Source organism: Colletotrichum godetiae (assembly GCF_030913485.1).
Source record: "Colletotrichum godetiae strain CBS 193.32 chromosome Unknown BDP55scaffold_47, whole genome shotgun sequence".
NCBI lineage: Eukaryota > Fungi > Ascomycota > Sordariomycetes > Glomerellales > Glomerellaceae > Colletotrichum > Colletotrichum godetiae.
This window is the reverse complement of record NW_026851295.1, coordinates 136,777-163,712: the sequence shown is the minus strand read 5'-3', so window position 1 is coordinate 163,712 and position 26,936 is coordinate 136,777. Positions and strand designations below refer to the sequence as shown.

At 51.6% G+C, this 26,936-nt stretch overlaps 9 protein-coding genes across 9 annotated transcripts; 5 read left to right on the top strand and 4 right to left on the bottom strand.

Moving 5' to 3' along the window:
• The first annotated feature begins 60 nt into the window (after positions 1-60).
• On the top strand, positions 61-2,487 carry BDP55DRAFT_676118 (cytochrome P450). Its single transcript, XM_060575792.1, has 6 exons — positions 61-593; positions 671-867; positions 931-1,277; positions 1,377-1,502; positions 1,557-2,046; positions 2,120-2,487. The coding sequence occupies exons 1-6, from the start codon at positions 392-394 to the stop codon at positions 2,237-2,239; spliced, it is 1,482 nt and encodes a 493-aa protein (XP_060425419.1). The 5' UTR covers positions 61-391; the 3' UTR covers positions 2,240-2,487.
• A 1,006-nt stretch (positions 2,488-3,493) lies between these two features.
• BDP55DRAFT_635851 (ankyrin repeat-containing domain protein) lies at positions 3,494-4,725 on the bottom strand (the record flags this gene model as incomplete). Its single annotated transcript, XM_060572829.1, has 3 exons — positions 3,494-4,056; positions 4,134-4,218; positions 4,471-4,725. 3 exons carry the CDS (start codon positions 4,723-4,725, stop codon positions 3,494-3,496), a joined length of 903 nt encoding a protein of 300 aa, XP_060425418.1.
• A 775-nt stretch (positions 4,726-5,500) lies between these two features.
• On the bottom strand, positions 5,501-7,430 carry BDP55DRAFT_676115 (methyltransferase). Its single transcript, XM_060575791.1, has 9 exons — positions 7,183-7,430; positions 7,091-7,125; positions 6,947-7,026; positions 6,845-6,867; positions 6,657-6,786; positions 6,550-6,587; positions 6,429-6,466; positions 5,801-6,364; positions 5,501-5,744 (listed from the first exon to the last, which is right to left on the bottom strand). The coding sequence occupies exons 1-9, from the start codon at positions 7,300-7,302 to the stop codon at positions 5,708-5,710; spliced, it is 1,065 nt and encodes a 354-aa protein (XP_060425417.1). The 5' UTR covers positions 7,303-7,430; the 3' UTR covers positions 5,501-5,707.
• A 450-nt stretch (positions 7,431-7,880) lies between these two features.
• On the bottom strand, positions 7,881-12,695 carry BDP55DRAFT_676104 (DNA-dependent RNA polymerase). Its single transcript, XM_060575790.1, has one exon. The coding sequence runs from the start codon at positions 12,406-12,408 to the stop codon at positions 8,236-8,238; it is 4,173 nt and encodes a 1,390-aa protein (XP_060425416.1). The 5' UTR covers positions 12,409-12,695; the 3' UTR covers positions 7,881-8,235.
• A 629-nt stretch (positions 12,696-13,324) lies between these two features.
• Positions 13,325-15,163, top strand: BDP55DRAFT_635848 (uncharacterized protein; the record flags this gene model as incomplete). The annotated part of the gene is made up of 1 exon (XM_060572828.1): positions 13,325-15,163. The coding sequence occupies one exon, from the start codon at positions 13,325-13,327 to the stop codon at positions 15,161-15,163; it is 1,839 nt and encodes a 612-aa protein (XP_060425415.1).
• A 1,333-nt stretch (positions 15,164-16,496) lies between these two features.
• BDP55DRAFT_635847 (S1/P1 nuclease) lies at positions 16,497-17,436 on the top strand (the record flags this gene model as incomplete). The annotated part of the gene is made up of 2 exons (XM_060572827.1): positions 16,497-17,332; positions 17,394-17,436. 2 exons carry the CDS (start codon positions 16,497-16,499, stop codon positions 17,434-17,436), a joined length of 879 nt encoding a protein of 292 aa, XP_060425414.1.
• Positions 17,437-17,977: 541 nt separating this feature from the next.
• Positions 17,978-19,261, bottom strand: BDP55DRAFT_732267 (exopolyphosphatase; the record flags this gene model as incomplete). Its single annotated transcript, XM_060579927.1, has 2 exons — positions 17,978-19,068; positions 19,153-19,261. 2 exons carry the CDS (start codon positions 19,259-19,261, stop codon positions 17,978-17,980), a joined length of 1,200 nt encoding a protein of 399 aa, XP_060425413.1.
• Positions 19,262-19,593: 332 nt separating this feature from the next.
• Positions 19,594-20,812, top strand: BDP55DRAFT_718917 (glutamine amidotransferase class-I). Its single transcript, XM_060578421.1, has 2 exons — positions 19,594-20,362; positions 20,448-20,812. The coding sequence occupies exons 1-2, from the start codon at positions 19,889-19,891 to the stop codon at positions 20,733-20,735; spliced, it is 762 nt and encodes a 253-aa protein (XP_060425412.1). The 5' UTR covers positions 19,594-19,888; the 3' UTR covers positions 20,736-20,812.
• Positions 20,813-26,082, top strand: BDP55DRAFT_696841 (P-loop containing nucleoside triphosphate hydrolase protein; the record flags this gene model as incomplete). The annotated part of the gene is made up of 8 exons (XM_060577614.1): positions 20,813-20,838; positions 21,773-23,299; positions 23,354-23,544; positions 23,601-23,809; positions 23,974-24,077; positions 24,129-24,855; positions 25,072-25,327; positions 25,391-26,082. The coding sequence occupies 8 exons, from the start codon at positions 20,813-20,815 to the stop codon at positions 26,080-26,082; spliced, it is 3,732 nt and encodes a 1,243-aa protein (XP_060425411.1).
• Positions 26,083-26,936: the final 854 nt, after the last annotated feature.

The window sequence follows — 26,936 nt, the reverse complement described above, 5'->3', positions numbered from 1 at the left end:
AGACTAGGGGGTCCAGACCCGTCGCAAGTGTCGACGCTATTGGGCAGAGACTGCGAACCGACGATGATATCGCCACGGGTCGTCCGCTTGTCAGAAACTTTGGTAACATTTCGGCGTCATGTTCGCTGCTATTGCAGAGCCATTGAAGGATTTGGCCGTCGTATCGATGCAGTCTCTCGGTCAAAATATTCCCCAGCTCCTCCCCGTGCCATCCACCGTGCCGCGGCATCCTTGACCGAGAGGGCAGTTCGTCTCAGGATTTCTCAGACTTTCTTTTTCCCACTTCCCATGTGTGGTCCGAGACACTGTTTCCTCCTCTTATCCACACCCACAATCCCACGATTCAACCTTTTTATACACGAATCGGTTTCTCGTGGGCTTGAGTGTGACCATGAGTCGGGACTACCTCGCATACGCCAGTATCGCAGTCTCGGCCTTCATCGCCTACAACGTCGTATCCATTGCTCGCCAATACCTACGGCTTCGGCACATCAAGGGGCCACCGAGCGCTGGCTTCTCAAAATGGTGGCTCGTTCGCGCCGTCGGCGGCGGTAGGACGCACCTCGACTTTTATGAGGCGTGCGAGAAATATGGTGTGTTTTATACTTCAATCCCTTAGCCTGCGCTAAAGCGCTTGTGAAGATAACCGTTTTCCATCTTTGCCGAATAGGGTCAATAGTTCGTGTCGGGCCGAATGATCTCATCACGAGTGATCCAGATCTCATGAAGCGTATGCTTAATGTGCGGACAAGTTACAAGCGATCTAATTGGTATGATGGAATGCGACTCAAGCCTGGCCAAGACAATGTCTTATCCACTCGAGATGATGAGCTGCATAATAAGCTCCGGACAAAGATGGCCGCAGGCGTAAGCAATTGCATAAGTGTTCCGTGTGTAAGAGAAGGGAACGTGAACTAAGATGAAAGATAGTATTCTGGTAAGGAAGTCGAAGATCTCGAAGACAAAATTGATCAGAACGTCCTCCGACTCGTCGGCCTCATTGAGAAATATGCTTCTCAAGACGAAGCTTTTGACTTCGGAGCCAAGGCGCAATACTTCACTCTCGATGTCATCTCAGACCTGGCTTTCGGTGAGCCATTTGGAGACTTGGCAACTGATTCGGATGTTCACGAGTACATCAAGACCATGGAGCAAAACATGCCGACGATTCTCGTGACGAGTGTTCTGCCCTGGCTTCTGGCACTACTCTCTTCGCCTCTTTTTAGGAGCATGATGCCTTCCGAAAAAGATGCAATCGGTGTGGGAAAGACGATGGGGTGAGTTCAAATTACATACTCTTCCGCCAAACTTGCTGCCCATGCAGCCACCTTTACGAGACGCCCCTGCTCACATTTGGTATCCTTCGCCGGCTCTAGCATTGCCAAGAAGGTTGCATCAGAGCGTTTCGGTCCAAACAAGAAGGTGCAAAAGGACATGCTTGGATCATTTGTCGCGCGAGGACTTACGCAAGCTGAGGCCGAGTCGGAGATTCTTATGCAACTGTAAGACTCAACACTCAAACGGTGATCGTGGTCGATCCTCTAACATTGAAGAAGACTAGCTGGCTCTGACACTACGGCTACCGCCATTCGAGCTACAATTCTTCACATCATCACAAATCCTCAAGTGACCGCTATGCTCCGAGCCGAAATCGACGCAGCCAAGCTGTCATGGCCCATTGTCTCCGATGCAGAGGCTCGCGAGATGCCATACTTGCAGGCCGTCATCAAGGAGGGTCTTCGTATATTTCCACCTGTGGTCGGTCAGATGTCAAAGGAAGTCTCAAATGGAGGAGCCGGTGATTACTTCAAGGGTGTTCATCTCCCAGAAGGTACCCGCATCGGCTACTGTGCGTGGGGAATCTTCCGCAGACAGGACATCTGGGGTCAAGACTCCCACGCGTTCCGGCCAGAACGATGGCTCGAGTCCGATCCTGAAAGGCTGCGCTTGATGGAGGGTACGCTGGAGCTTGTCTTTGGGTATGGTCGCTGGCAGTGCCTGGGTCGAAATGTGGCCTTGATGGAACTGAATAAGGTCTTTATTGAAGTGAGTCATCCGAACTCTGGGCTTTTCGTACTCATCAATCAACTTGGACGCATGTTAATGATATATCCGTTAGCTCTTGAGAAGGTTTGACCTTGTCCTGGTCGATCCAACGAATCCATGGCACTCAGTATGCAGCGGTGTCTTCCTGCAATCCGAGTACTGGATACGAGGGTACGTGAGACCGAAAGCGTAGGATTAAGCATCCTTATAGTGTCTTGAAGATTCACGTTGTGCCCTCAAGATAGTCTGAAAGATCGTCGCTCGGCTTCGATTCCACAATTGACATGGATCTACTCTGCTTGGCTTTCGCAATGTCTTCACAACGTTAATGTATCCAACTTTGTTATTCGTGACTGCGGGTTCGAAAGCCTGTGAAATATGTGCAACTTATCCCATCAACTGCTAGATAGCGTCAGTATATAGGTATGTACTTTAATAGGGGGAATAGCAAATAGTCTAACGGTCCGGCCTTATTTTCATTACAACCGCCAATGGATAATCTCGAAATAGGGCGAAATTAGAGAAAGACTGGAAGTAGACGTAGGGACGCCATCCAGCAGTCAATGGGATGGGAATGACTAGTATTAAATAGCCCAAATGAGCCTTTGGTTTCTCTTTTCTTGGTCACTTAGGCGTTAAGGTGGTCTCCTGATTACTCTCCTTCTAGGCTAGGTAGAACTTAATAGAAGCGCTTTCAGCCAAGTGGCATGCTTGCAAGACAAGTCGCCCTTCTACTGACTTCACCCAGCTTGCCCAACATAAGCATCAAATAAATCTGCCTCTAACTTGTGGCAGCCGACGCTTTGTGTGCCTAATGCTGAAAGGTGTTCTATGTCTTCTCTTAGTAGAAGACCTATTTCTTGCGAAAACTGCTCCTAGGTCCTGTTCCGATACAGTGAGAGCGCAGATACTCATCTAGTGCAAACTAGCTTCCAGATATGTTTCTGTCTTGAGAGTTTTAGGCGGCATATCATAGTCTTCAAGCAACATAGCGTTTCATACTGTCTTCTGTTAACGCCTTGGTGTGTTAGCCCGCCCATGGTAGCTTTAGGAACTTGCATTTAGCTCTAGCACTACAGATCCAATGGAATCACACAAAGCTGACTTCAGAAGGTGGGGGTGTGTGACACAGCTTCCCTGCAATAATCAAAGCTGCCTTATAGCTCTCTTAGCAAGAAAGGCTTTTGTTTCTAAACTTCCAAACTATCACAGGAACATCAAAATCTGGGGACTGCGCTGATGTTTGTTGGAGAGGTCACATAAAATTGGTTCCTAAAGGCTCAATACACAAGTGCTATAGTTCAAGTAAGGTAGGAGGTTTCCGATCCCATTAAGTCGCTGTCTCGTCTGCCGATCTTGGTGCTTGCTCTATTGCAGGAAAACTTGCGTCGGTGGTCAGGCACACACCATCCATGGACCAAGTAGCTCTTCTTCTACCCCATTGCGGCTAATAAATCGTAAAGCCGCAGTCTGTGGGAGTTCTCCCGTCGATGTTCTTGGAATCGAGATTTGAACCTTTATCGATGAGTAGGTTCACAATGTCTTGTATTCGTCGTCTGGGCCCATGGCTTTTATCAATCCTGTAATAACATGGGTTATAACTTGGGTCATACTGATGATTAGCAGCCATGTAGTGAAGAGGTGTATTGCCTTTTGAATCCTCAGTATTTGGATCAACTCCTACTTCGTCCAGCAGAAACTGAGCCACGTCAAGGTCTCGGTAGGCACAGGCTTGGTGTAGGGCATGAACTTTGTCTTTCTCGCAAGTGACCAGAGATGACCCGGCCTCGATCAAAGCCTTGACAGTCTCGAGACGTGAGCCACTTGCGTCGTTGGCTACGAAAGAGCCAGTACCGGATCTGCAGTATCTTGTAGACGTTGCCTCCCATGAATCACGATTATCGCTGTCAAAACTGCCTCTCAAGGCGAAGAACAGCGGGTTGGCGCCCATTGGTAAAGGTAATGGTTCTCGGCTTGGGGCTGAGCTTCGATGTATCCACTTCCTGTATTCTGCCATCGTTGCGCAGAACAAAGCTCGATGAGGGTCGTCCTCGTCGGTTTCAAACTTCTGCCAGCTGTTCACATACGGGTCGCGGTCGAATTAGTGATAGAAGTCCAGGTCGGTTTTTTGCTGGACATCGGCGCCAAATTTGAGCAGGTGATGTACCAAACCTGTGTATCCGTATAGTGATGCCCAATGCAGTGCAGTCAAAGATGTTTCAACCGGAAACAACGAGCGCGCCAATCGATGTTCCTCAATTATTCCTCCTCCTAAATATGTATCAACGACCTATCAGTCTGATCGATATCGGTGCCGTGGCGCATTGAAGCTGAGACACCCTCAATATTGTTTCTTTTGGCCGATAGCAGCAATGAAGATGCTTAATGCTGCCGAATATCACGTATGAAGACTGCTGAACTGACGATATTGTAGAACCACATGCAAACTCTGGCCAAATTGGTGGCATTTTGCACTCCTCTGCTGTGCCTACAATCCGGGCTGCACTCCTTCCTGACGTCGTAGCCTTCTTCGACCCTCTCAAGATAACCAGCAACGTCATCATCGTCGAGGAGCATGTCGAAGATGTTGAGGACCACTACATCGGGCATGTGTTTAAGCTGCGTAGATGCGGGTACGAGCGGGGGCTGGCTTTTGGCGTCTTTTGAGGCAACGTCCATCATGGCGAGACTGGCCAGTCGGGTATGACAACCTTGTACCAGGTGCGCTGTTTGAGGAATTGGTGCCGACTGGATAAACCCAGATGGTATGAGAAGTGAAAGAACGAGGAGAGTGAACGATTTTATCAAGAGGGGAGAGGGGGCGAGTCTCTTAGATATTCAAAAATTAATGGGTGAAACCGGCGGTGCCTAGGTGGCTTGTCGTTTTAAACTTTTGGAAGTCGGTGAGGTTGGGACTATCCGTGGTTGGTGATCAAAGTCTCGGCTTTGATCCATAGTGGTACTATCTCTACATCTCCTGGGAAAAGTGGTTGTTTAAATACAAAGATGCAAAGACTTCCTTGGTGGAATGTTAATTGAAACAAGAATTCCAACAACACAGTGATACAAAAACGGTACCACGGGTTTCACATGTTGTCAAGGCACCAATCAAGCAAAAATGCTGCTATGTGCATTGTTATCATAGAAGTATCCCATTAACTATTAGATAGACTTGAAGGAAGGAAGGGATTAGATGTGATGTTATGCATTGCTATGTACGAGGAAGAGATCTCTTCCTGAAGGAAAGGGATCCCTGAGGACTATTAATAGGGGATAGGGGGATAAAGGCCGGATTTCTAGCAGGTATGTGCATGGACCTGCATGGAGGTGCATGAAGCAGGCAGGTGAATGTCCCTTTCTTTAATAGATAGCATTATTATACCCGTCTCTAATCTTTCTTTAATATTTTATTTCTCTTATATTTAGTTAAAAACAATCTCAAAATAGATTAAAATTAGAAAAAGACTAGAAACGGATATATTAATGCTATCTAGTAGGTGGTGGGATGATTATCAACACTAAAACTAACTCATTGGGCCGCATTCTCGGCCATACACACTATCATAAGGAGAATGCATAACTGGCATTGAGGTGGCTCGCTTCGGATAGGGCATTTAGAGAGGACGGCAATCTTCCGCAAACAACTATTTAAGGAACTTTCTCAAAAGGCCAGCGGCTTCTGAGCCACCACGTTATGGCTAAACACCCCCATCAGCTGCAAGATTTATAAACTGAAATTGCCAACCAGACTTACATATCAAACTGAGCATGGAACATATGAACTGCCTTCAGCTCATTCCGCACCTGAGCAAGCATAATCTCTGCCTGGACTTTAGTCCAACCCAATACACCGCAAAAAGTCCTCATTGAGAAGCCCTCGAGCCCCTCCAAGATTTGCATCAAATTGATCAGTCCCAATTCTCGATAGTACGGGTCCTTTGGCCAAGGACCAATGGGTAGGATAAACCTTTTGTGCACCACGTTCCGGAAATCAGCCGCCTCGCGGACCCATCCCTCGAGCTGGGGACCCGGGCGGCTCTCGCCGCCCATGGCTGAGATGGTGTCCATGAGCATGGAGTTCCATTTGTACGTGACGTGGTCTTCTCTCAGGGTCCCGTCGGCTGAGTAATACTTTCCGCTCATATCTGTGAACTCGGCCCAGCCGCCTGGGTTGAGGTTGTCGTAGATATTCCTAATTAGTTTTGGGTAGTTGGCTATTGAACCGATCATGTAGCGGCAGAAAATGAAGTCGTACTTCCGATCGCCTATCCATGGACTTTCGACGTCGTCTATCTCGAACTTGACGTTTGGGGGAACTCTGTGGAGCGCGGTGTTTAGCACTGGGTAGGTACTTGTTCCTATGTTAGTTTAGAAGGACTCACAGATCCGGCTGAATAGCACTCAAGTCATTACCGTAAACCTAACATGTATAAATTGCGTTAGTTTTGACTTGGTAGTTGACAACATATATGCTGATTCCCGTGTTCGCAAGGTTTTGCGCACCTCCGCACTAGGAAAGAGGTCACCCATCTCCATAGCCCCTAAAACATTGTCAATCCAAGGTCTTCTCCATCGCCTCTCAAGGCCAAGTCAAGGCACGCATGACTCACAGATCCCCGTTCCAGTTCCTATGTCCAAGATTTTATGAAGGTTTTGCTTCTGAAGCGGCGCTAAATAGAGTTGTTCGTCAAGCATTTTGAGCGTAAGGTTGTGTGTCATATCAAGACGGTCCATTTCGTCCTGCACATGTGAGTTTTTGCTATGCCTGTAGCGAAGAGCAGCCAAGAGAACTACTCACGTCATCATTTGGCAAATAGTACGCTATAGAATGAACGTGAGCATATTAGCCGTCCGCCCATTTGTGTCAGATGAATGCATTGACTAGCAGACTGTTCCGTACCTCCGTGGCGGTAAGCATGGTAACGCCGACCAAATTCGACGGGATAGGTGATAGCACTTAATGACGCCGTATATGTGGACCTACCCAGAGTCCCGTTAGTCATTGTGTTTGACCACGCAGAGAAAATAGCTACAGGCGCATTACATCTGATCATCAATGGAAGCGCTGTCATCCGTCACCTAAATAGTCTGATTAGTGAATTCCTCTCTCTGAGTGTGAAGTCGATCAAAAACCACCGATGCGTCTTCCGCTTCCAGAGCATCCGGCAATCCGTCAATCGGGGCCATCACAGGCATTCCCGGGGGCAAAGTCGGATCAAAATTAAAGCCCTGCTGGGCCTCCGGCGCATCGCCCATGGTCACGACAGTTCTCAAACGGCGAGCAAAACACAGAACGAAACCACCCAGACGGTTACACAAGATTTTTCCGAGGGCACAGAGAGAAGTGGGAAGAGAGGAGGACGAAACAACCTTTGCGGTCCAACAGAGGGGTGCGAGATTACATGTATGAATGGGAAAGAACCAATTGTTGGATCCAGCCCGGCCTGTTGGAACAGGCTCAGCCAAACCTAACCCAATCAGAGGCACGCGGGTCAACGAGGGTGCATTGTTGGCTTGCATGTTAGCAAGCAAAAACAGTGCCAACTACCAGGGAATAACACGATGGGTTCTTTTCCTTTTTAGGCATCTCGCAATTCGGCTTGGAGAGAGCACATCGGGTTCGGAGGCCCGAAAGGCGCGATGGGTTCTGAAGTCTAGGGTGACCAATGCTCACATCCATTTACTCCCGGTAAGTACCCAGATGCTCTGGACGCGGGCTTCGCTGCAGTCAGAGCTACAGCGGCGGCATTGAAAGACCAAACTTTGAGTCTTCTGACTCAGGCGATCTTCAAAGCATCTCGCATCTTTTGAACATCACGTGAAGGAACCAAGTGTCTGTTTTACAAGTCTTTATTCGTGTGGTGGGAGATAGATACTCCGCATCAGCACCCGAAGCCAGGGACTCTTTCACCCCATTCACCTTATTTACAAAATTGTCTAGTTAACAAACATCGTACATATGCCCAAACACACCTTCTTGGGAGTTGTCTTGCTTCTTGTTTTTGTTTTAAACGCCGCCCTCGGGACCATCAAAAGAAACGCCCCCTTTTTTGTACAATCATCAACGCCATCGCGGATGCAACCAATCAGAATATGCAATGAATCTCTCCCAAACAAAAAAAGGTCCTCCGCAAGCCATGGTCCATGTCTTTCGCGTCGACTCTGTATGCCAAAGATGAGGAACGCAGATCAAGAGAAGAAGTACTCGCTCTCCTTGAGTCTTTGCACGTCAAAGTCGCCCTTCTCGGGGATGGGGGGGAAGGTCAAAGGAAGCCAGACCGAGATGGTCTTGGGGCGTGGCGCGCCTCTCTTGGGCGAAGAAAAGACGCTCTTTTTGAAGTGCGACTCCTCCATGTTCTTGAGCATTTTTGAAGCGAACTGGGAGCTGGCGCCGCTGAGAAGCCCTTCCTCGACGATCTTGGAGGAAGTCTCGGCATCATTGGCTTCATCGCCAACGCTAGACTCCATCTTGACATCGTTCTCGTCCGCGTCCTCGGCAATCTCGCCGAGGCCCATGGCTTTCATGTCCTCGCCCTGTGCCAGGGCTTCGGTAGCCGACATCTCCTCAAAGATGCTAGCGGGCGTGACCATCTCCTTGGCCTCCGCAATTTGCTCGGGGTCCCCGGAGCGGAGGAGCGTCTGTCTCTTGTACTCCAATAGGAGCTCCTCCTTGGACGTGGTCTTCTTCTTCTTTCGCAGGGCAGCGATCTTCTTCTCGACCTCGGTCCCGACATTGATCTTTGCCAGGTAAATGGAGCCGCGATAACGAGCCTCGAACTCGGCAGCGAGACGGCCGACGACATCCTCCTCGTGGATTCTGACGAAGGCGTCACGGAGAACACGGTTCATCGTGTTGACGTCAGAGGCGTGCGTCCAGAATGAGTCGTGGACAGCAGCAAAGTCCAGTCCCATCTCCGAGCACTCCAGCGCTGACAGCAGCATATGCGTTGCGTCGAGGGAGTGAATGAAATTGGGAGGGAACGCCTGCAGCTGCTTCTTGCGGTGGACTGGATCGGTGCGATCGGGAATGGTGAGAGAGAGATCCTGGAGGGACGTCTTGATGATTCGGGTCCCACTCTTGCGGTACGGCTGGGCGACGGGCATGCGTAGCGGTGTGGTCCAAACAATCGTGGCACGGAATTGTGCCAAGAGTTCGTCAGTCGAAGTCATTGTCTCGGTGGACTTCGTTCTCGACAGCACGGGCACGATTCCATCGTTCGCGATCCGCTCCAGTTGCTCAGCTGACAAAGCCCTGCAAACACGACCGCCAATCTCACCAAGCCAGTATTGGATATCGTGAGCACCGCGGAACATGGACGAAAGAGCCTTGAAGACGAGAGTGGCCACGTAAGAAGCGGTGACAATATTCTCGATGCCACACTCCTTTGGCAAATTGGGATACAGCGAATCGAGCTGCTTGCAGACCTGTTTCTTAGCGCCGGCAAATGTGACGCCGTAGACATTGGTCATGACGGTCTGCTTGACCACCTTTCTCGTAATCTTTCCTTCCATGGCCTGCGCAAAAGGGTTGCCCCCTTCCGCATCCTTGGCAATGTGATCTTTGACAATGTTGGCGACCGCAGAGTAAACGTCAGCAGGCTTGTCGCCAGGCTCGAGATTAACCTGGCGAGCACCCCAAATGTCACCACCGAGGGCGGCATAATGCTGAAGACCGTTGCAAGTGCCATCCTGGTGCACCGGAAGGCTTGAGACGTATTTCTCCGGTTCCGGGGATTCGAGTGCTGCCTTCAGCTCGAAACAGGCTGCAAGACACTGCCATGGGTCCTCGGCCTTTAGCCACCAGCGGTTGCCATTGAGCGGGTTATTGGCTGAATCCATGATGTTGGCCAAGTTGTCCATGGTGAAAGCTGCTCTGTCGTTGAGACTGGCCTTGTCGAAACCGAAGACGTTGGACAAGTGAACCTTGAGCCACTTGAGACCCTGCTCGCCAAGCTCCTTGCCCTTAGCAAAGCGGAGAATGCCACGGACATGGTCGGGACCCATGTGGTTGAGGTAGGTCGGGAGAGGGTAGGCACGACCTCGGAAGTCAATGTTGTGAGGGAAGTAAAACGTTTGGTTCCTGAACGCACGAGCGATCTCCAACTGGAAGTTCATGAAGCAGCGAATGGAATGCAGACCCCCCCTCTCGTTCTCGGCAGCCTTGACGGCTCTAATCCAGAGGATGCGTTCAGAAGGATCCTCAGAGGGTGCGGGCTCGGTGGGCGTAGGTATATTGGGGTTCAACGCCGGAATGTTTGCCAACGCCTCGCCACTATTCCAAACCTCGAGCATGACGTTGAGAACTGGATTGTTAATCCGCCAAGGGGTTCTTCCTAGAACATCCAAGCCCTTGAAAACTTGATCCATGTCTCCGCGGGCGATAGCTGCTTCGCTGTACAATCTCTGGTCCCTGTCGCCCTGCTTGACACGAACAAGGGCGGCTCTGCTTTCGAGAAAGCCACCCTTTTCGAAAGACTGCCACGGCTCCGGCTCCACAACCATGGGTAGGTGTTTAGCCAGGTAGTCGCCCTGAGGTTCTCGCTTCATGACGTTGACGAGCTCCTTGTTGGGCAAGATCATACCGATCTTCTTGCCCCTCTTGAGTTGAGTAGCGTGAGAAAACGCGGGCTGGAACTGGCTAACGAGGGCCTTCGTTTCGGGATGTTCCCTCACAACTTTGATCTTGGCAGTCTCGAGGAGAGCAGACATGAGTGCCGCGCCGACCTTCGCCTTCACTGCAGCAGGCCAGGCCGCATCGGCGAGGGCGGTCTCCCTGGCTTCTTCATCACTGTACAACTGATTGCTGGCCACCTTGTTCGATGACGTCTTGCTCTCATCCTTTGCAGGTTTGGCCATGACCACCTTTCTGCTCCTGGTGGCTTTCTTGACCTTCTGGGTTGCGAGTTGAGCTCGGATATCATCTTCGGTGAGTCTTGCGAGGCTGGTGATGACGGTTGTAAGGCCCACACCACGGTCGACACCAGTGATGGTAATAGAGCTCAAGGTGCTGAGAATGGTAACAGCGGCAAGACGACCGGGCGTAGAAAGTCTGAAGAAGGGCCCGTACACACATCGGTCGTAGTCTTCAGGCGTCTTCTTCGCGACGGCCTCGGATTTCTCGATTTTGGTCATTTCTTCCTTGAGTCGCGCCTCCAGTGCAAGTTGCCAGTCGTACAAGCGGGAGTTGAGGGATGCGTGAGTTACTACAGTATTGAGACCCATCTTTTGCAGGGATTCGGTCTCCTCGCGCCATCGCTCAACGGCTGCGTCAATACAGTCGCGCTCGAGACGGGCTTGGATCTCCCTTCGTTCGCGAATCGGAAGTGTGGAGATGTCGCATGCTTGAGGTATTTCGTCGAAGAGGCTCAAAGTCTGCTTCAAAGTCTTCAGTCCGATGCCTTTCTGTGGTGTGGCCAAGACTTCAGGCACAAGCTTCGTGAGGGGGGACTTCAAAGCTTCGCTTGATTCGTTGACCGCCACGTCAGACTCGTCATTGCCTTCGAAGGCTGGAGTCTCTTCTTCAGGCGCAAGGTTGTATATGGGGCAGATTTCTGTAATAACTGCGAGGTCTTGGTCGCTAAGGATCTCAGCCATGGACAGGACTTGCAAGCCCGCCTCGCCGGGGGCCAGTTTCATGTAGCGAGAAACCAATCGGTGGCGTCGGTCGTGGTCGCGTTCGGACATGAGTGAGGCCTTGAGCATGCAGGCGATCGTCTCGGCGGTTTGGGGAAGGCCCCTGGTGTTGATGTGCAACTCGTACCACTTGTGAAGGCTCTCGGCTTGTTTCCGGTCGGGATGGAGGCGCAACTGGTCGAGAGAGGCTCGGATGAATCGGTTATGAAGGAAAATCAAATCTTCGCCGGGGAAGCTTGGGACAGCAGCCAAGCGCTTGAGGACCATTTGTGCACGATCGACTTTGCCTACGCGAATGCAGGCATCGAATATCGGTAACAATTCGTCGACGTCACCAGGAACGCCATTATTGTTTATTTTTCCGCGCGCATTTGGCGGTGCATTGTTCGCTTGGAGTACCAGTGGCGAGGAGGGATCGAAGGCGCGTAACTCGTGGTAACTCGGGCGACCCGAGACGTTCTGGTATGCTGGCAGAACAGAGCTGTTCAGTCTGTCGTAGTTGGAGCTTGCGATGGACTGATGGTCATCGACTGCGGTGGCAAGACTTCGCCCACCACTAAGGCTGCTTCTTCTCATTGTGGGCCGTCCATCATGCTGAGTGCCAAAAAGTCGTCTACTTCTTTCGCTTGCGTTTATCGTCGTCAATGGACATCTTGGTGTCGGTCGAGAGGGTCGGAAGACTGTCGCGTGGTGGAGAGAAAGACTTCTCCGGCTGTTCCTGAGGAGCATCTTGAAAGCTCACGCAACGAAAGGACAGACCACCGCAAGTTGTCGTCGTTTCCAACAGAAGGAAATCTGTTGAAGGTCTAGGAGAGGTATCGGTGCATTAAGTAAAAGGAGTATAAAAAGAACGTGGCTATATTACAAAGTACAGAGAATGAACCAAATACGTTGCGATCCTGAGGCGCATGAGGTAGATGCAATAGATCTTGGGTGGAGGGAGAGATTTTGGGGGGGGGGGGAACGACGGCACGACAGGAGCTTGTCGATAGGAGGCGCGAGCTCTCAAATTTTGCCGTCCTTTTTTTTTTTTCCCCCTGCTGGCCTTTGACTCGGGCAATCGGGGTCGTCCCACTCCACCCGCCGGGATGGAATGACCGACCGTCAACGCCCGTCGTTGGATGGAATTTTCTGTCCACTTAAAAAGGGGACGCCCCGCCTATTCATGGGCTTTCCATTCGTCAGTGAGGCGTCCGTAGCACGTGCCGGCTTGCAGGTAATGAGGTACGTACTAAGCATCGAGGAAGGTACGGAAAGTAAGGTATCTCATGGAAGATGGAAGGCACGACCCGATTCAATATGTGGCCTGCTCATACATAAAAAGTCTTGATTTCCTCTGATGGGCATTTTCATCCTTCATCAAAGTGTACTTCGTCATGGGACAAGGAGTTGATGCCCTCCGCCCCGTTGAAAGTATCCAGAACGAGCTCGCGGCTCTTGAGGCGACGGACCGGAATAGTGGAGCGCCATGTCCGGGACGATTATGTAATATGCTAGAAAATCACAGCGCAGCAGTCGCGCTCCCATTCCACGGTCCAAGCTTTTCGAGAGACGAGAATTTTGGCTGCCAACATTATTTTTCTGTCGACAGGAAGCTCTCAAGCTCAACTACAGTTTCCGAAGGGAGCAGGAAACCGACGTCAAGATGGCTTCGCGACCTGCATTTGCAGCTTTGGGCTGTCTCCAATGTCGTAATACTGTCTTACGAGCCGTTACGTCCAGCTCAGCTACCTTTCTTCGAGCTCCCGCCATCACCACTACTGCAAGTCTACGACCTCGGAACCTGCAGAGAGCTTTCTCGAGCCTACCCGAGGCACCCAAAACGCCAGGCGAGGCTACCGCCCAGGCAACCGAAGGAGAATCAAAGATTGAGGAGCACAACACCGACGACCAGCTTTCCGGCGAAAAAGAAGAAACGCCATGGTTCCTCGAGGTCGACGCCCCTATACATCCGCCGAGAGAAGACGTGTCACCGCTGCCCGAACTGCCGAGCAACCCACCTGCTATCCTCGAGCCTCTGTTGAAGTACGTCTACGAAGAAGCGGGTCTCGATGACCTTTCCCTCCTCGACCTGCGCGCCCTCGATCCGCCACCTGCCCTGGGACCGAACCTTCTCATGCTCTTTGCAACGTCGCGAAACGAGCGTCACCTGCACGTCTCAGCCTCCCGGCTTGTCAAGTGGCTCCGTTTCCACCACAAGATCGAAGCAAACGCTGATGGGCTGATTGGCCCGGGCGAACTGAAGACGAAGCTACGAAGAATGAGGAGGAAGGCAAAGCTGCTCGGCTCGAGTGCCATGGTTGCAAAGGGTGGCGACGATGGAATTTCGACAGGATGGATCTGCGTCAACCTCGGAACCAGTGGGTCGACATACAGCGAAAGCGAGCGCTTCGACTCGCAAGGCAAGATGTCTGGTTTCGGTGGCCCAGCCACTGGATCTACCATCATTGTCCAGGTCATGACCGAGTCCCGGCGTAACGAACTAGACCTCGAGCGGCTATGGAGCCAGCAGCTCGTACGCAGCGAGGCTCAAGAGCGCAAGCTGGCTGACGAAGACTCTTCCTATCACAACAGATACGGTGATTTGCCGACCACCACGATCCGAGCTCGGAAACCCAACTACACAAACACATCGCAGAGGAGGAATTTCTCCACGACTCTCTCCCGGCCTTCAAAAGACACCGACCAGGCCGCTGTGGAGGCAAAAGACGCAGGTAGTACTCCTTCAGCAACTTCGAGCCCTGTCACAGACCCGCTGAACAAATACCGCCAGCGAATTGAGAAAATACGGTCGGAGGGGGAGCAAGTGAGCGCCGAGGACTGCTTGAAGCTCTTGAAGGGCATTTTCCAGGCGCCTACAGCGGAAGATGATCAGGGCCAGGACCAGGCGGACCTCGCCACCAAAGTCATTGAGACGATGCACCAACGGCAAATGCCAGTCATGGACCATGGAATGCTCACGACCATAATCGAGGCAATAGCGACATCACCTGCGCGAGGCGGACCTGAGCAAGGAAAGCTGCGGGGCATTCAAAGTAATTTGGAATTCGTGATGCTCAAAGGCATGCAATCTTGTCCCACGGAAGCGCAACTCGTACGTCTTCTCAGAGCATATGCCATTCAACGCAACATGGATCAGTTCTGGGAGATTTGGAGTCTTCCCCCACGATACAGCGAGCGCAGAGGGCCGGCATTATACCTGGAAGTGTTTCGCATCTTTGCGCGCATTAACAGGAGGTCTCTGAGCATCAACGCGCTTCGGAAGTGTGTACCGGAGATGGTGCTCGAACAGCCCCCGGTGCTGCCAGACGATGCGATATGGCCCGAAATCAAGGCTTGCATTCATATCGCCGACCCCAATGCGGAACACATTAGCGCCCACAAGGTTGCTGGTGGTAAAGTGGCCAGCGATGGCAAGGACACTGGCCAGTCGGAATTCGTTAGGATGTTCAAGGAGCTCGAGGCACTGCGAAGGAACCCTTGAGACCTTTCACATAGAGGCTGGAATCGATTTCCAAGATTTAAGCTCCGAAGCGGAATACGTCGACGGGACGGGTGACGGCAAGAGCAAGGTCCTTGGCGAGATAGCGGCAGCATAGAATGGCGTCTCTGGTCCGATGGCGGGATTCGGCGCTCACCGGCGTTCACCGATTGTGATATCAACTCAGCAATGAAGCTGCGGAAGACGCGGCAGAGATGGAGGCTTCAGCTCTGCATGTACAACACTCACCACAAAAGCAACTGCAAATGTATCATACTGTAATACCAACGCCAACTACGGATAGACGGCCATGTTACAAAATATCTCACTCGTCTAAAGTTCTACACAAAAGGTGCAATGCGACTCTGAACTTGCCTCCGGTTTTGGTGACGATGAAATTCCTTCCAGCCCAAGCTCTCTTAATCCCAGACCTTCCTATTCGGGAAGTGCTCCGTCTTATCTCTGGCTGAGCCCGGCAGGATTGCGGGGGAGGATCGGAGTCTATTATCAATTGACACAATTTTTTTAATTTTTATTTCCCACCTCGGCACTAATGCAGGTGTATTCCAACTTCAATGCGCCCCGGTTTCCGCCTCAACTTGTTGGAAGAGAAAGCATCTGAATAATCAGCTGAGCTGTGGTGACACGGGTGAGCCATGGGGAGATGACATTTGTCAGTCAAACCGCGTCGTCTGAACATGCAGGTTGTATCCGGACCACCCTTTGGTCCATCACACGCAACATTTCCCACTCTCCCTGGCTCTCTGGCTCTCTGGCTCTCGCGCCCGGATATCGGCATGGCAATGTCTGATTGCAAAGCTGTGCAACTCGGATCTTGTGAGCCAATGAGCGTTTGCAAAAGGCCCTCCGCAGTCTAGATCGACGCTCCAAGTTAACGTTAGCCCGGTACTTATGTGAAGCTCGCGATGCCCGAACAAGCAGGAGGACCAACACAATGGGGGTCCCTGGCAGGCTGGTCTCCAAGATGCTGCATCACCAACCCAGCCTTTCCAGGCCTGCTTCCCGCTTCTCGCCTGTCTTTGCCTTGCCAACACAGCCTATCCCTATTCCCTTTACCGCCTCCATGGAACACACATCGATCATGGAAGTGGACTAATGCGCGCCGGTCTTGGCCACACGTGGGCCAAAAGGGACCTCCAGTCTCCAGAATGCTACATATAACTCGCAACGCTCCCTTCACCGTGACATTCTCCTCCTCTCTTCCCGCTCGCCAAGGATCACATCTCCCGCCCCTTCATATCCACCCTCCTTGCCTTCCTTCCCTCATCCTCTCTCCCCCTATCGTCAGGTAGCAATCCCATCGCACACGAAAGCCATGGCCCGCCTCACCCCCCTCACCCTCCTGGCCGCCGCAGCCCTCCCCAAGGCCGCCCTCGCCTGGGGCTCCATGGGCCACGCGACAATCGCCTACATCGCCACAAACTTCGTCGCCCCCGAGACCAAAACCTACTTCCAGCAGCTCCTGGCCGACACCACGGACGACTACCTCGCCAACGTCGCCAGCTGGGCCGACTCGTACCGCTACACCACCGAAGGCTCTTTCACCTCCACCTTCCACTACATTGACGCCCTCGACGACCCCCCGCACTCGTGCGGCATCGACCTCGACCGCGACTGCGGCCCCACGGGCTGCATCGTCTCCGCCCACGCAAACTACACCAACCGTCTGCTGGCGCAGCCCGCTTTATCCCTCGAGCAGCGCCAGATCGCGGCCAAGATGGTCATTCACTTCACCGGTGACATCGGACAGCCCCTCCACTGCGAGAACCTGGAGTTGGGTGGCAACGGTATCGCCGTCGAGTTCAACGGGTCGAGCACGAACCTGCATGCGGCGTGGGACACCAATATCCCGCAGTCTATTACGGGCACGGGCAGCAGCGTGCTGGCTGTGGCCAAGTCGTGGGCCTCCAAGCTCAGCACCGAGATCAACTCTGGCGACTTCAAGACGGCGTCAAAGTGCTGGATTGGTGGGTTGAGCCTCGAGGACCCCGAGTCGCAGGCGCTGGCTTGGGCGACGGAGAGTAACAAGTTTGTGTGCTCTGTTGTTCTGCCTGATGGTCGTGAGGCTGTTGAGGGTAAGGATATTAGTGGTGCGTATACGACGAATGCACAGCCTACTGTTAGCATGCAGGTTGCCAAGCAGGGTTACAGGTAAGTTTTTTGTCCAGTTCTTTTGCCTCTTGGATGAAGTTGAGAAACTGACGATATACAGACTTGCAAAGTGGCTGGATGCCATCGTTGCCCAGCTGGCTTAAATGCAGCACAGGCCGGCACACCATGTTTTGTATATACCAAATACATGACAAATGTTATGCAATTTGACATGATGAATGATGATGAAGCGGTTCCAGACCAAATAGGATAATCTCTAATAAGATGATGGTCAGTGGTCTATTTTGAGACCCCAATGACAAGGCTTGTCTTCTAGACAAGGCAGTGATTGTGATTGTGATTTATATCAATGACCATGATTTGAATGTTGAGCTGCAAGGTAGCGGTTGGAAACTTGAATGCTCATTGGGTTCTCAACAGAATCTTTCAGGATCTAATGTGCGTAGAATCTTTGTTTTGGCCATAAGAAGTGTTCCGTGACATGTAAGACAACTGGTGCCATTGGCTGCGAACACTTCACTGCCGACCGGTCACTATCGGTCCACTTCTTCTTCTTCTTTAAAACCCTTTGAGAATCGACTCTGCTCATTCTAGCGTAATGTGTCCCAAGTCAATGTAATCCACCGAATGATAACTCCACGCTTCATGTTCGAGTGCCACACTTTTCAACGCATCTCCTTCATCTCAAAGCTTGGTACCCCCCTTGATCGTCTGCCGCAGCATGGGCGCAACCTGCTTGCGAGAGTTGGACAGACTCTTCTGGTGCCAGGCCATCCTCCACTCCCCTTCACTAACCTGATCGAGTCTGCCCTCGCCCCAACTCTCCAAGCCCAAATCATCCTTGTACGCTTGGTAGAACTTCTTGCAGTAGTCAACAGCGTTTTCGTTGAAGGCCCACAAGAGAAGCTCTCTCTGGAACTTTCCACCAGGATGTGATGTTGTCATGATGACCCCGACATCCATCTTCTTCTCCTCGGCCCAGTTCCTAAACTCGCCCAGAAGCACATTGTCATCGCCGCCGGCCTTTTTGAGGAGGTAGTCCAGATTCTGGACGATGGCTGACACGCCCATGACCTGGTGACGGCTGCTTGCCTCAAAGCCTTCGCCTAGATCCTCCCACTGCTTGTAATCCTTTCGGAATACGTCGCGGAATCCCAGCGAGGATATGTCTTCCTTAACGGCGGATATCTCGTCGAAGAATGCGTCGCGTCCACTCGTAAACTTTTCGAGAAAAGAGACAGCGCTGGTGTCCTTGTCGGTCGTCTTATCCTTGGACTTGAGGTTTGTGGTATCAATCAAGATTGCCGCCAGTGACAGCCTGGCAAGGTGCTCGTCCACATCGCTATCACCGTTCTCCGACTTTGCGAGATCTTCCCATACCGAGCGGCAGTACTCTACCACTAAGCTGGCGCAACTTCCACACTTCTCGACTACACGTGGCTCGGCGCCTGTGTCTTGGGGAACCTTATGATCATCGGCGTGGTGGTCTACACAGCCGACTACACTGCTGCTGTACTTCTTCGCGAGGTCCCCCGTCAGAGCATTGTGGTCAACGAGAACCCATCTGGAGTCCTTCGCAGCGAGGTCCTTTGGAATCTCATCGAGAGTGAGGAGGTCACTCGGCTTCAGCTTGGCGTGCGCTAGGGCAGCCGTCATCTCGGGACGGAGCTTGAGATCATCGCGGGGTAGATTCGAGATGGGAATGTGGAGCGTATGAGGGGCAGCATGGCTGCGGAGATAGGCGTAGACGACGGCAGAGCAGAGAGAGTCGAGGTCTGATTGATTTATGAAAAAGAATATAACCGTCAGTTTGTTTGTGAATAGAAAAAGAAATGCCAAGCTTCAAGCGTCTCTCGTACCTGCAGATTCGTTACCGACGACCAACGTCAAGGGACTTGCCCGTTGCGGAGCCGTCAGGGCCGATCTCGCGTTGGCGAGGAAGGCGCCGAGGGAGACCCTTGGAGGCATTGAAACAACAGAGTTCGATATTAGAACAAGACTTGGAGCGTTGGTGGTATTGACGCACGGGGAACTGCATATGCAGGTTGCCGCGGGAGTATCAAGAGGCGCGGTCCTCGCAGCTTGGAGCTGTTGGTGGTTGTGGTGGGGATGACGTCGGGAGGTTGCACAGAAGGTACAACAGCCACACGCAGCTTCTGGCGGATTGGCGGTCCAATTGACTTTGGTGGATTTCAACGGTGCTGTATCTTATCGCTATCTTATCCATAGCGCGGTCCCTTATCGTTGGTTTCCTCCCCCGCTATCGGATCGCGGGGCACTCTCTCTACCTAAGGTAAGATACCTTACCTCAGATGGCTGCAACGCCTTTTACTTGACTCAACCGCGACCCGCGAGAACCCCACCATCGCCGTGGGACCGCGGTCGGGGCGCTGGCATCTGAGCAGCCACCACATTTCACTTGCTTCCATGCTTTGTTCTCACGATTCCTTCGTCTTCCGCTTTGTCCCCCAACCTCAATATTCTTCATCGTAAATACCAACGCAGTCTCACTTCATTACAATAACTTGATTCTCATCCTCGTAACATCTTTATCCCTATCTTGTACATATCCTCTTTCCATCAAAGTAAACGAACATGGGCTCTCAACCACCCCGCATTCGCCTGGCCATCCTCGAGGCCGATACACCGCAGCCGCAGACCAATGCCGAGTACGGCGGCTACGGTGGCGTCTTCACGGCACTCCTGCGCACCGCCGCCTTGGCCAGCGAGCCGCCAGCGCCGCTCGACAGCATCGTTGACCTCTCAGTACACCACGCCGTTGGCGATGATGCCGTCTACCCAGACCTAGACTCCATCGATGCCATCCTCATCTCTGGAAGCAAACACAACTCATTCGATAGCGACCCGTGGATCTTGAAGTTGGTCGAGTTCACCAAGAAGTGTATCGACAGTGGGCGAGTGAGAGTCATCGGAGTATGCTTTGGCCACCAGATTGTCGGACGGGCACTAGGTGTTGAGGTGAAGAGGAGCGAACTTGGCTGGGAGGTGGCTGTCGTGGATGTCAACCTGACGCCCAAGGGCAAGGAGATTTTCCAGTTGGAGAAGATGGTAAGCTTTTAGCCCAGACTTTCCGTTCCTCAACTCGGCGCGAGTAAAGGCGGTCTTGTTGTGAACAGGTACTCACATGCCACAGCGCATCCACCAAATGCACCGCGATGTCGTAACAGAAAACCCAGCGGGCGCCGAGTCTTTGGCATACACGGAACTGTGTCCCGTCCAGGGATTCTACTCACCAAAGAAGTTCATCACTGTCCAGGGTCACCCCGAGTTCACCGGCCCCATCGTTAGTGAGATTCTCAACGTTCGTCACAAGGCTGGCATCTTTGACGAGGCAATGTTCACCGATGCCATCAACCGCGCAAACATTGAGCACGATGGTGTCAACATCGCCCGCGGATTCCTGCGCTTCCTTAGAGAATGATACATCGTCGTTCATAGTACTGTACCCCAATAGACCAGCGGCTGTTTTGGATACCAATCTTACTCCCTCAAGCTGCCATGTCTTTGACTTCAACCATGCAACAGTAGTTGCCAGATGCGCTCCTTCTCAACGCGATTATTCTATGCTTTTGATCTTCCAGCTCAAGAAAAGGTGAGCGTTGCTATTGCCTCCATCTGGGAAGGACCGCCCTCAGTGGGAGAATCCCACACTACGCGTCTTCCGTCTTCCTTTTGCATTCTTCCCTCTTTACTTGAATATCATCTACAGGGACCTACCTCATCCATCCAGTCCATCGTGGGCCTCTCCTTCTTCAAAAAACTGAGCTCCGTCCAAGATCGAGGTCCCATATATTTTCACACCTTCTCGACGCTTAGCTTTTTCAACTTATCCCCGTCACCGCCAACTTGAAGAAACAAGCCCTCTTACTCGAACAACTTGAGCTTCTTGCTTCCATCTTACAGTACTTGACACAATCTTTTTAACTCCCATCACATTTCTCGGGAATTATCCATCAAAATACATCTAAATCTCAAGAGCCTTGTGGGTAGGTTCGTGCCAGTTGTCATTTTGGGCGTGCCTTCCCAGCTGAACGACTGTTGCAGCACTTTTTTGCTCCCTCCTCTTGCCTTTCTCTCACACACACCTTTTTCTCTCCCACCTTTCCTCTCACACACCTTTCCTCACATAGCCTTCCTCTCAGACATCTTTTGTCACACTCACATGCCTACACACATTCACTCTCTTCTGTCTTCATCTTCGCCACCTGACTTACCTTGCAGACTCACCTGCCTGCTGCCTGCCTATTCAGGTAACGGAAGGCTCTTGGAGAGTTCAAATTCCTTCTCACCACGCAACTCTACCGCATCATTCATCAGCTGATTCAACTTTAACATCGCTCAATCACCATTCGGGGGACAGGCTTTATACCTCCACATTTCTCCTACATCTTGCACTCACGGTAATCCCAACCTTTTCATCATGAGCTGCTTCAAATCTGGAAATACAGATGCAATGAGCGCCAACCGCCAGAGGCAACCCTTCTGTTTCGAAGACGACGACGATGGCCCGGAGAGAAGCGAAGTTCGCCCAGCAATTGTCCGACAAGCAGAGTCCGACATTTTTGACGAGTCTGTAGAGGACATGATCGAGGAAAGTCGTCGCGACATTCCTGGCAGTGGCAGGTCTCCACTCCCGTCATACCATGGCAACGATGAGTTGGATGATCTCTTTGTTCCCAGTGAAGAGTGGGCGCCAAACGTTGAGCCATCTCATGCTGGTGATGTACCCATCAAGTCTGAGGAGTCTGACGATGACTATGATCTAATGATCATCGACCAGGGTGAGGCATCATCAAAAGCTCGACAGGAATGGGTCAAGCCGCGAGGGCCATGGACGATTGACCTGACTCCGTCGTCTCTAGTCAAGAAAGAGCCATTGGCAAACACTCATCACATTTCCATGGCCCACAATAGCAAGAACGAGCCTGGCGCAGAAGCTTTCGCCGATGGAAACACCTCTTTCCACGACAGCGATTCCTTCGTCAAGGAGCTAGAGAAGAGGAAGGTAGAGTTACAATCGAAAGCCCTCAAAGTTGCGCTGAGCCTGGAAGACATTTCAGAATTGTGTCAGGTCATCGCTCAGCTTAACCAGGCTCAAGATAAAGTCAAAGTCAGCGACAACGCGCTAAGCGCAGCACCATCCACTGCCGCCAATGTGGACCAAGAATCCGGTGAATGCAGTGGAAAGAAAATGAAGAAAATATCAAATCCTCGCATCAAGAGCGCGGCAGATTACTGGGCTCGGCAAGAAGAGAAAGATCGCATCCGCGAGGAGACAGGGCAGAAGAGATCCCGAGCATCTCAACGAAGCTCACGCGCCATCAAAAGGACGAGCAACTCGAATAATGCGAGGGCTGCTGGAGACGACGACAATGAAAACAAGAGAATCGAACGCCAGATCGAGGCGCTTCTCCACCCGACAGATGCGATCCAGGAACGAGCGGAAGTAGGAGACCTGACAACTATACCTGAAATCATTGCGACCACGAGAGCAGACCAACTGAAGAAGATGAGAGAATCTGCACCCGAGTACTTTGAGCCACAGTTTTTGGATCGCCAGAAAAGAGAGCTCCTGGAAGCAACCAAAGCATGGGGTCCACGCGCTGTTCGCGCCAAAAACGGCTTTTGGGAGGTCAAAGGCCTTCAGTCTCTAATGCACCATCATCAACTCATTGTTGGAGCTTGGATGATGGGCCGCGAGCTCAAGGGAACACCAAAAAGGCCCAGGGGAGGCATTCTTGCTGACGCCATGGGCTTAGGAAAGACCATCGAGACCCATTCCTGCATTGTGGGCAACCAGGCGTCCGAGAGTCTCCGACAAGACGGGAAGGGAGCAACGCTGGTGGTTGTTCCTTCAGGACAGATGATCAGTCAATGGATGTCGGAAGTCAAGAAGCACTGCGACAAAAAATTCGCCAAAGACATCATCCATTTCAAAGTCGGTAACAAGATGGATATTGAGCAGTTGTCTTCCTTCAACATGGTGTGAGTATGGTGTGGCAACGAGTGCGCGGCTTATCAACTAATAGTTGTTCCCAGGTTCGCCAGCTACCATCAACTCAGGGACAGCATTCCTTCCTCCAAGGAGAGGCTAGAGAAGCCGAAGGAGATTGTCGACCCAGAGAAATACAATGAGTGGCTGCAAGAATCCACCGGTGTTCTCCATCGCATTGAGTGGCATCGTGTGGTACTTGATGAAGCTCATGCGATCAAGAATTACCTCACTCACAGTAAGGATCCAGTACCCCTTTATTCAAGTTCAATTGCTGACTTTGAAAATTTGCAGCTGCATTCGCGTGCTTCGAGCTCAACGCTAAGCACCGTTGGGCAGTGAGCGGGACACCACTCATCAATGCAGCTACCGGTGAGTTGGAGCATCGCCATCAGATGACAGGCGGCTTCTCATATCTCGCAGAGTTCTTCTCCTATTTGAAATTCATTCGATGCCATGGAATCGAAGAGTTTAGCGACTATGAACGCGAGTATCGCAAAGGGGTAGGCGTTCTTCCCAACAAAGTACGGGCAGAGAAATTGTTAACTTCGTGCTGTCAGACTAAAACTCGAGTGAAGCACAACAGACTCATTTATGAGGTCATGTACAGAAGGTAAGGATGTTTTGATGGAACTGCAAGAACCCTTTCGCTTATTTAAACCATCAGAACTCAGGGCGACTTCTTCATGGGGCAGCCGATTTTGAACCTGCTACGACCATTCCCACCCACCAGTACCTCACGCTCTCCAAGGAAGAGATGGTAATATTCAGGTGAGTTGAGACAAAGTCTCTAGACAACTTTCGGTAATTAATAGGGTCCAGGATGATGGAGAGATGCTTTCGTCGGAAAATCAATCGAGATCTTGAGACCGGGGATGCCACAAAGCAAATGAGGTGCTATCTAGTCATGCTACTTAGATTGCGCCAGGCTTCTACTCACCCATTCTTACTCGAAGGAATGATGGCAGAGTATTTCACTCAGAGTGACTTAGAAGCAACTCGGAAACAACTGGAGGAACTCAAAGGTGGTAGCACCGTCTACAACCAGATCGGCTCTTGGACTCGGAGACACCAGATTGCCAGCGAACGCATCAGAGATGTCATTGAGCAAACATATCGGCTCAGCCAACAGCAGCTTTTAGATGACAGCAAAGAGCTACTCGACGCTCACAACAGTCAGACTATTGAGCCTGATCACGGAAATGCCACTAGCAGAAGTCATCCCCAGCCAGGGCAGCCCAATGCCGGCGAGGGTCCTATCACGATAGCCGATGACAGCGACGAGGTTGACAGCCAAGACGAGGTTGAAGAGGACGAGGATGGCTTGGTGCCGGAACGTTTTCTCCCTCCAAGAGCACAACCAGAGCATGCGGCGTCCTCGAACGTTGAGGCAGAGGAGCCCCGGCTCCAGCCTTTTGGTTGCAGCGATTTTGGTCTGGCATTTGACATGTCTAAGCAGCTCGAATATCTGGAGAAGGTCATGGAGATAAAGAAGGCCCAATGCGTCGTTTGCCGCAAAAGGTCTCCTGAGATTCCTGTCAAAGGCAGAGTGAGTAACTGGGTCATGCCGATAAAATGTTTGCAGGATCTGCATAGCTAACATGCTTCAAAGTGCGGCTGCATCTTCTGCTCTACTTGCGTAGTGTCTCATCTCGCACTGAAGGTATACATATTCGGCACCCCCTGAATGTTTTCCATTGCTAACTCGGGGCGGAAAAAGAGCAGAAAGTGCCCCAAGTGTCGCAGGATCATTGGCCTTCCGAAGCCACTTACACCGTTCGACGAGGACGAAGATGCAGAGTCTGCCGCGAAGACTCCTAACGACAAGGAGTATGAAAAGGGGTTTGACTGCACCGGATTCCAGCATACAGAGGATGACAAGGACGACAAGCATGCAGTCAGATTCCTGCAAGTGGCAGACAGATATCCTCATCTGCCTCTGACTCCAAGTGCCAAGTTGACGGCATTGAAGGAGACAGTTTTGACATGGCAGGCCGAAGCCTCAGACGACAAGATCATCAGTATGTATCCTGTCATATCCCAATATTACATGTCTCTCAGACGGCTGACCGGATCTCTTCTAGTCTTCAGCCAATTCAACGTCGTCATGAAGATCGTTGGCCGCATGCTCGAAGCGGAAGGAATCGACTTCGCATACCTGAGCGGCAGTCAGACCACCGAGCAGCGCAACAAGGCCGTCGATGAGTTCCAGAATGGCGACAAGATCAAGGTACTCATTGTGTCGCTTCGCGCAGGCGGCCAGTGTCTGAACCTCACGAGAGGAAATCGCGTCATCCTCATTGAGCTCTGGTGGAACCATGCCGTGGAGCAACAGGCTTTTGCCCGTGTCTTTCGCATGGGTCAAATCAAAGAAACCCATTTTGTGCGATTCATCGTCGATACGCCGATCGAGCAGCGCATGCTACAATTGCAGGCGAGCAAGATTCTTTCCATTGACGCTGCGCTTCAGGATGACACGGCCAGAGCGCCAAAGATTAGCCTCCAGGATATCGCTTGCCTCCTCGGCAAAGTCACGATGAGAGACGGACTCGTCACGCGCGTCTCAGCCGACTATGATGATGATGATGATGATGATGATGATGATGGTGGTGGTGGCGATGAAGAAGATGACGACGACAGTGAAGATGAGAATGAAGAAGAGGGCGATCTTGAGGGATTCGTTGTGCCCGATGATGAAGATGAGGAGATGGAGAGTTGCAGGTCTGCGATTCGAGCGCAGATGGGTTCGCTTTCTGACGACTCGGAGGAGGAATGAAGCTCCACGACGGAGAATCACCGCATATTTGGACCGAGATCTGAGCCTGGAGTTGCTCTCAAAGCAATATGGCGCGATTGATCCAAGCAACATTTCGTGTTCTTTTCGTTTTTGCGACACACATTTCTGGTTTTAACAACTTGCTTCATGGACAGCACCACGAGAAGATGCTACATATCCTACCATATTTTGAGATCGTGGGCTAATGAGCTTTTCTCGAAGCAGGGCTACGGATCTATTCTGGCAAAGCGATGAAATCTTTTGGCACCATGGATGGAATCTTACGCACCCTGGATGAGAATGAGTGCGCTTGGAAGGGACAGCTTGATGCCATTGACAGAGGCATAGAGAGCTTTCCCCTGAGGATTTGGAGAGGCAGGAGAGAGGAGGGAAAAACTCCACCAAGAAGCTTAGGAGATTTGGAGAATAGCTTCAGCCATCGTCTCTCAACTCTCACACCTTGCATATAGACTGCTTTCACAATAGACTTTTTCGTATTCAATCCTTTCCAATCCTCCCGCTAGTTTCTCTTCGAACACGTTATACGAACTTGGCGTCTTCTTGTGCCGACATATGCAGCATTGGTGGACGTCTCACCACTGTTGCAAACATGTCGGCATCATTGCATGCCTCGGCCTTTCTCCTACGGCGCTAGTGGGGCCGCTGGACCGAATTTGGCGCGCTTGCAGGCCTCCTGCGCCGGAGTTTGTGGGTCCGCGTCCCGATCGTACCGATCAATGAATTTCCAATCGCCGAGCGCAGCGTTTTCCTAGGGGACGATGGTAATTGGTTTACTATTGATTCAATATGGTAAAAGTGTTTGTTCATTCAATTCATGTGGTATCAACGCGAAA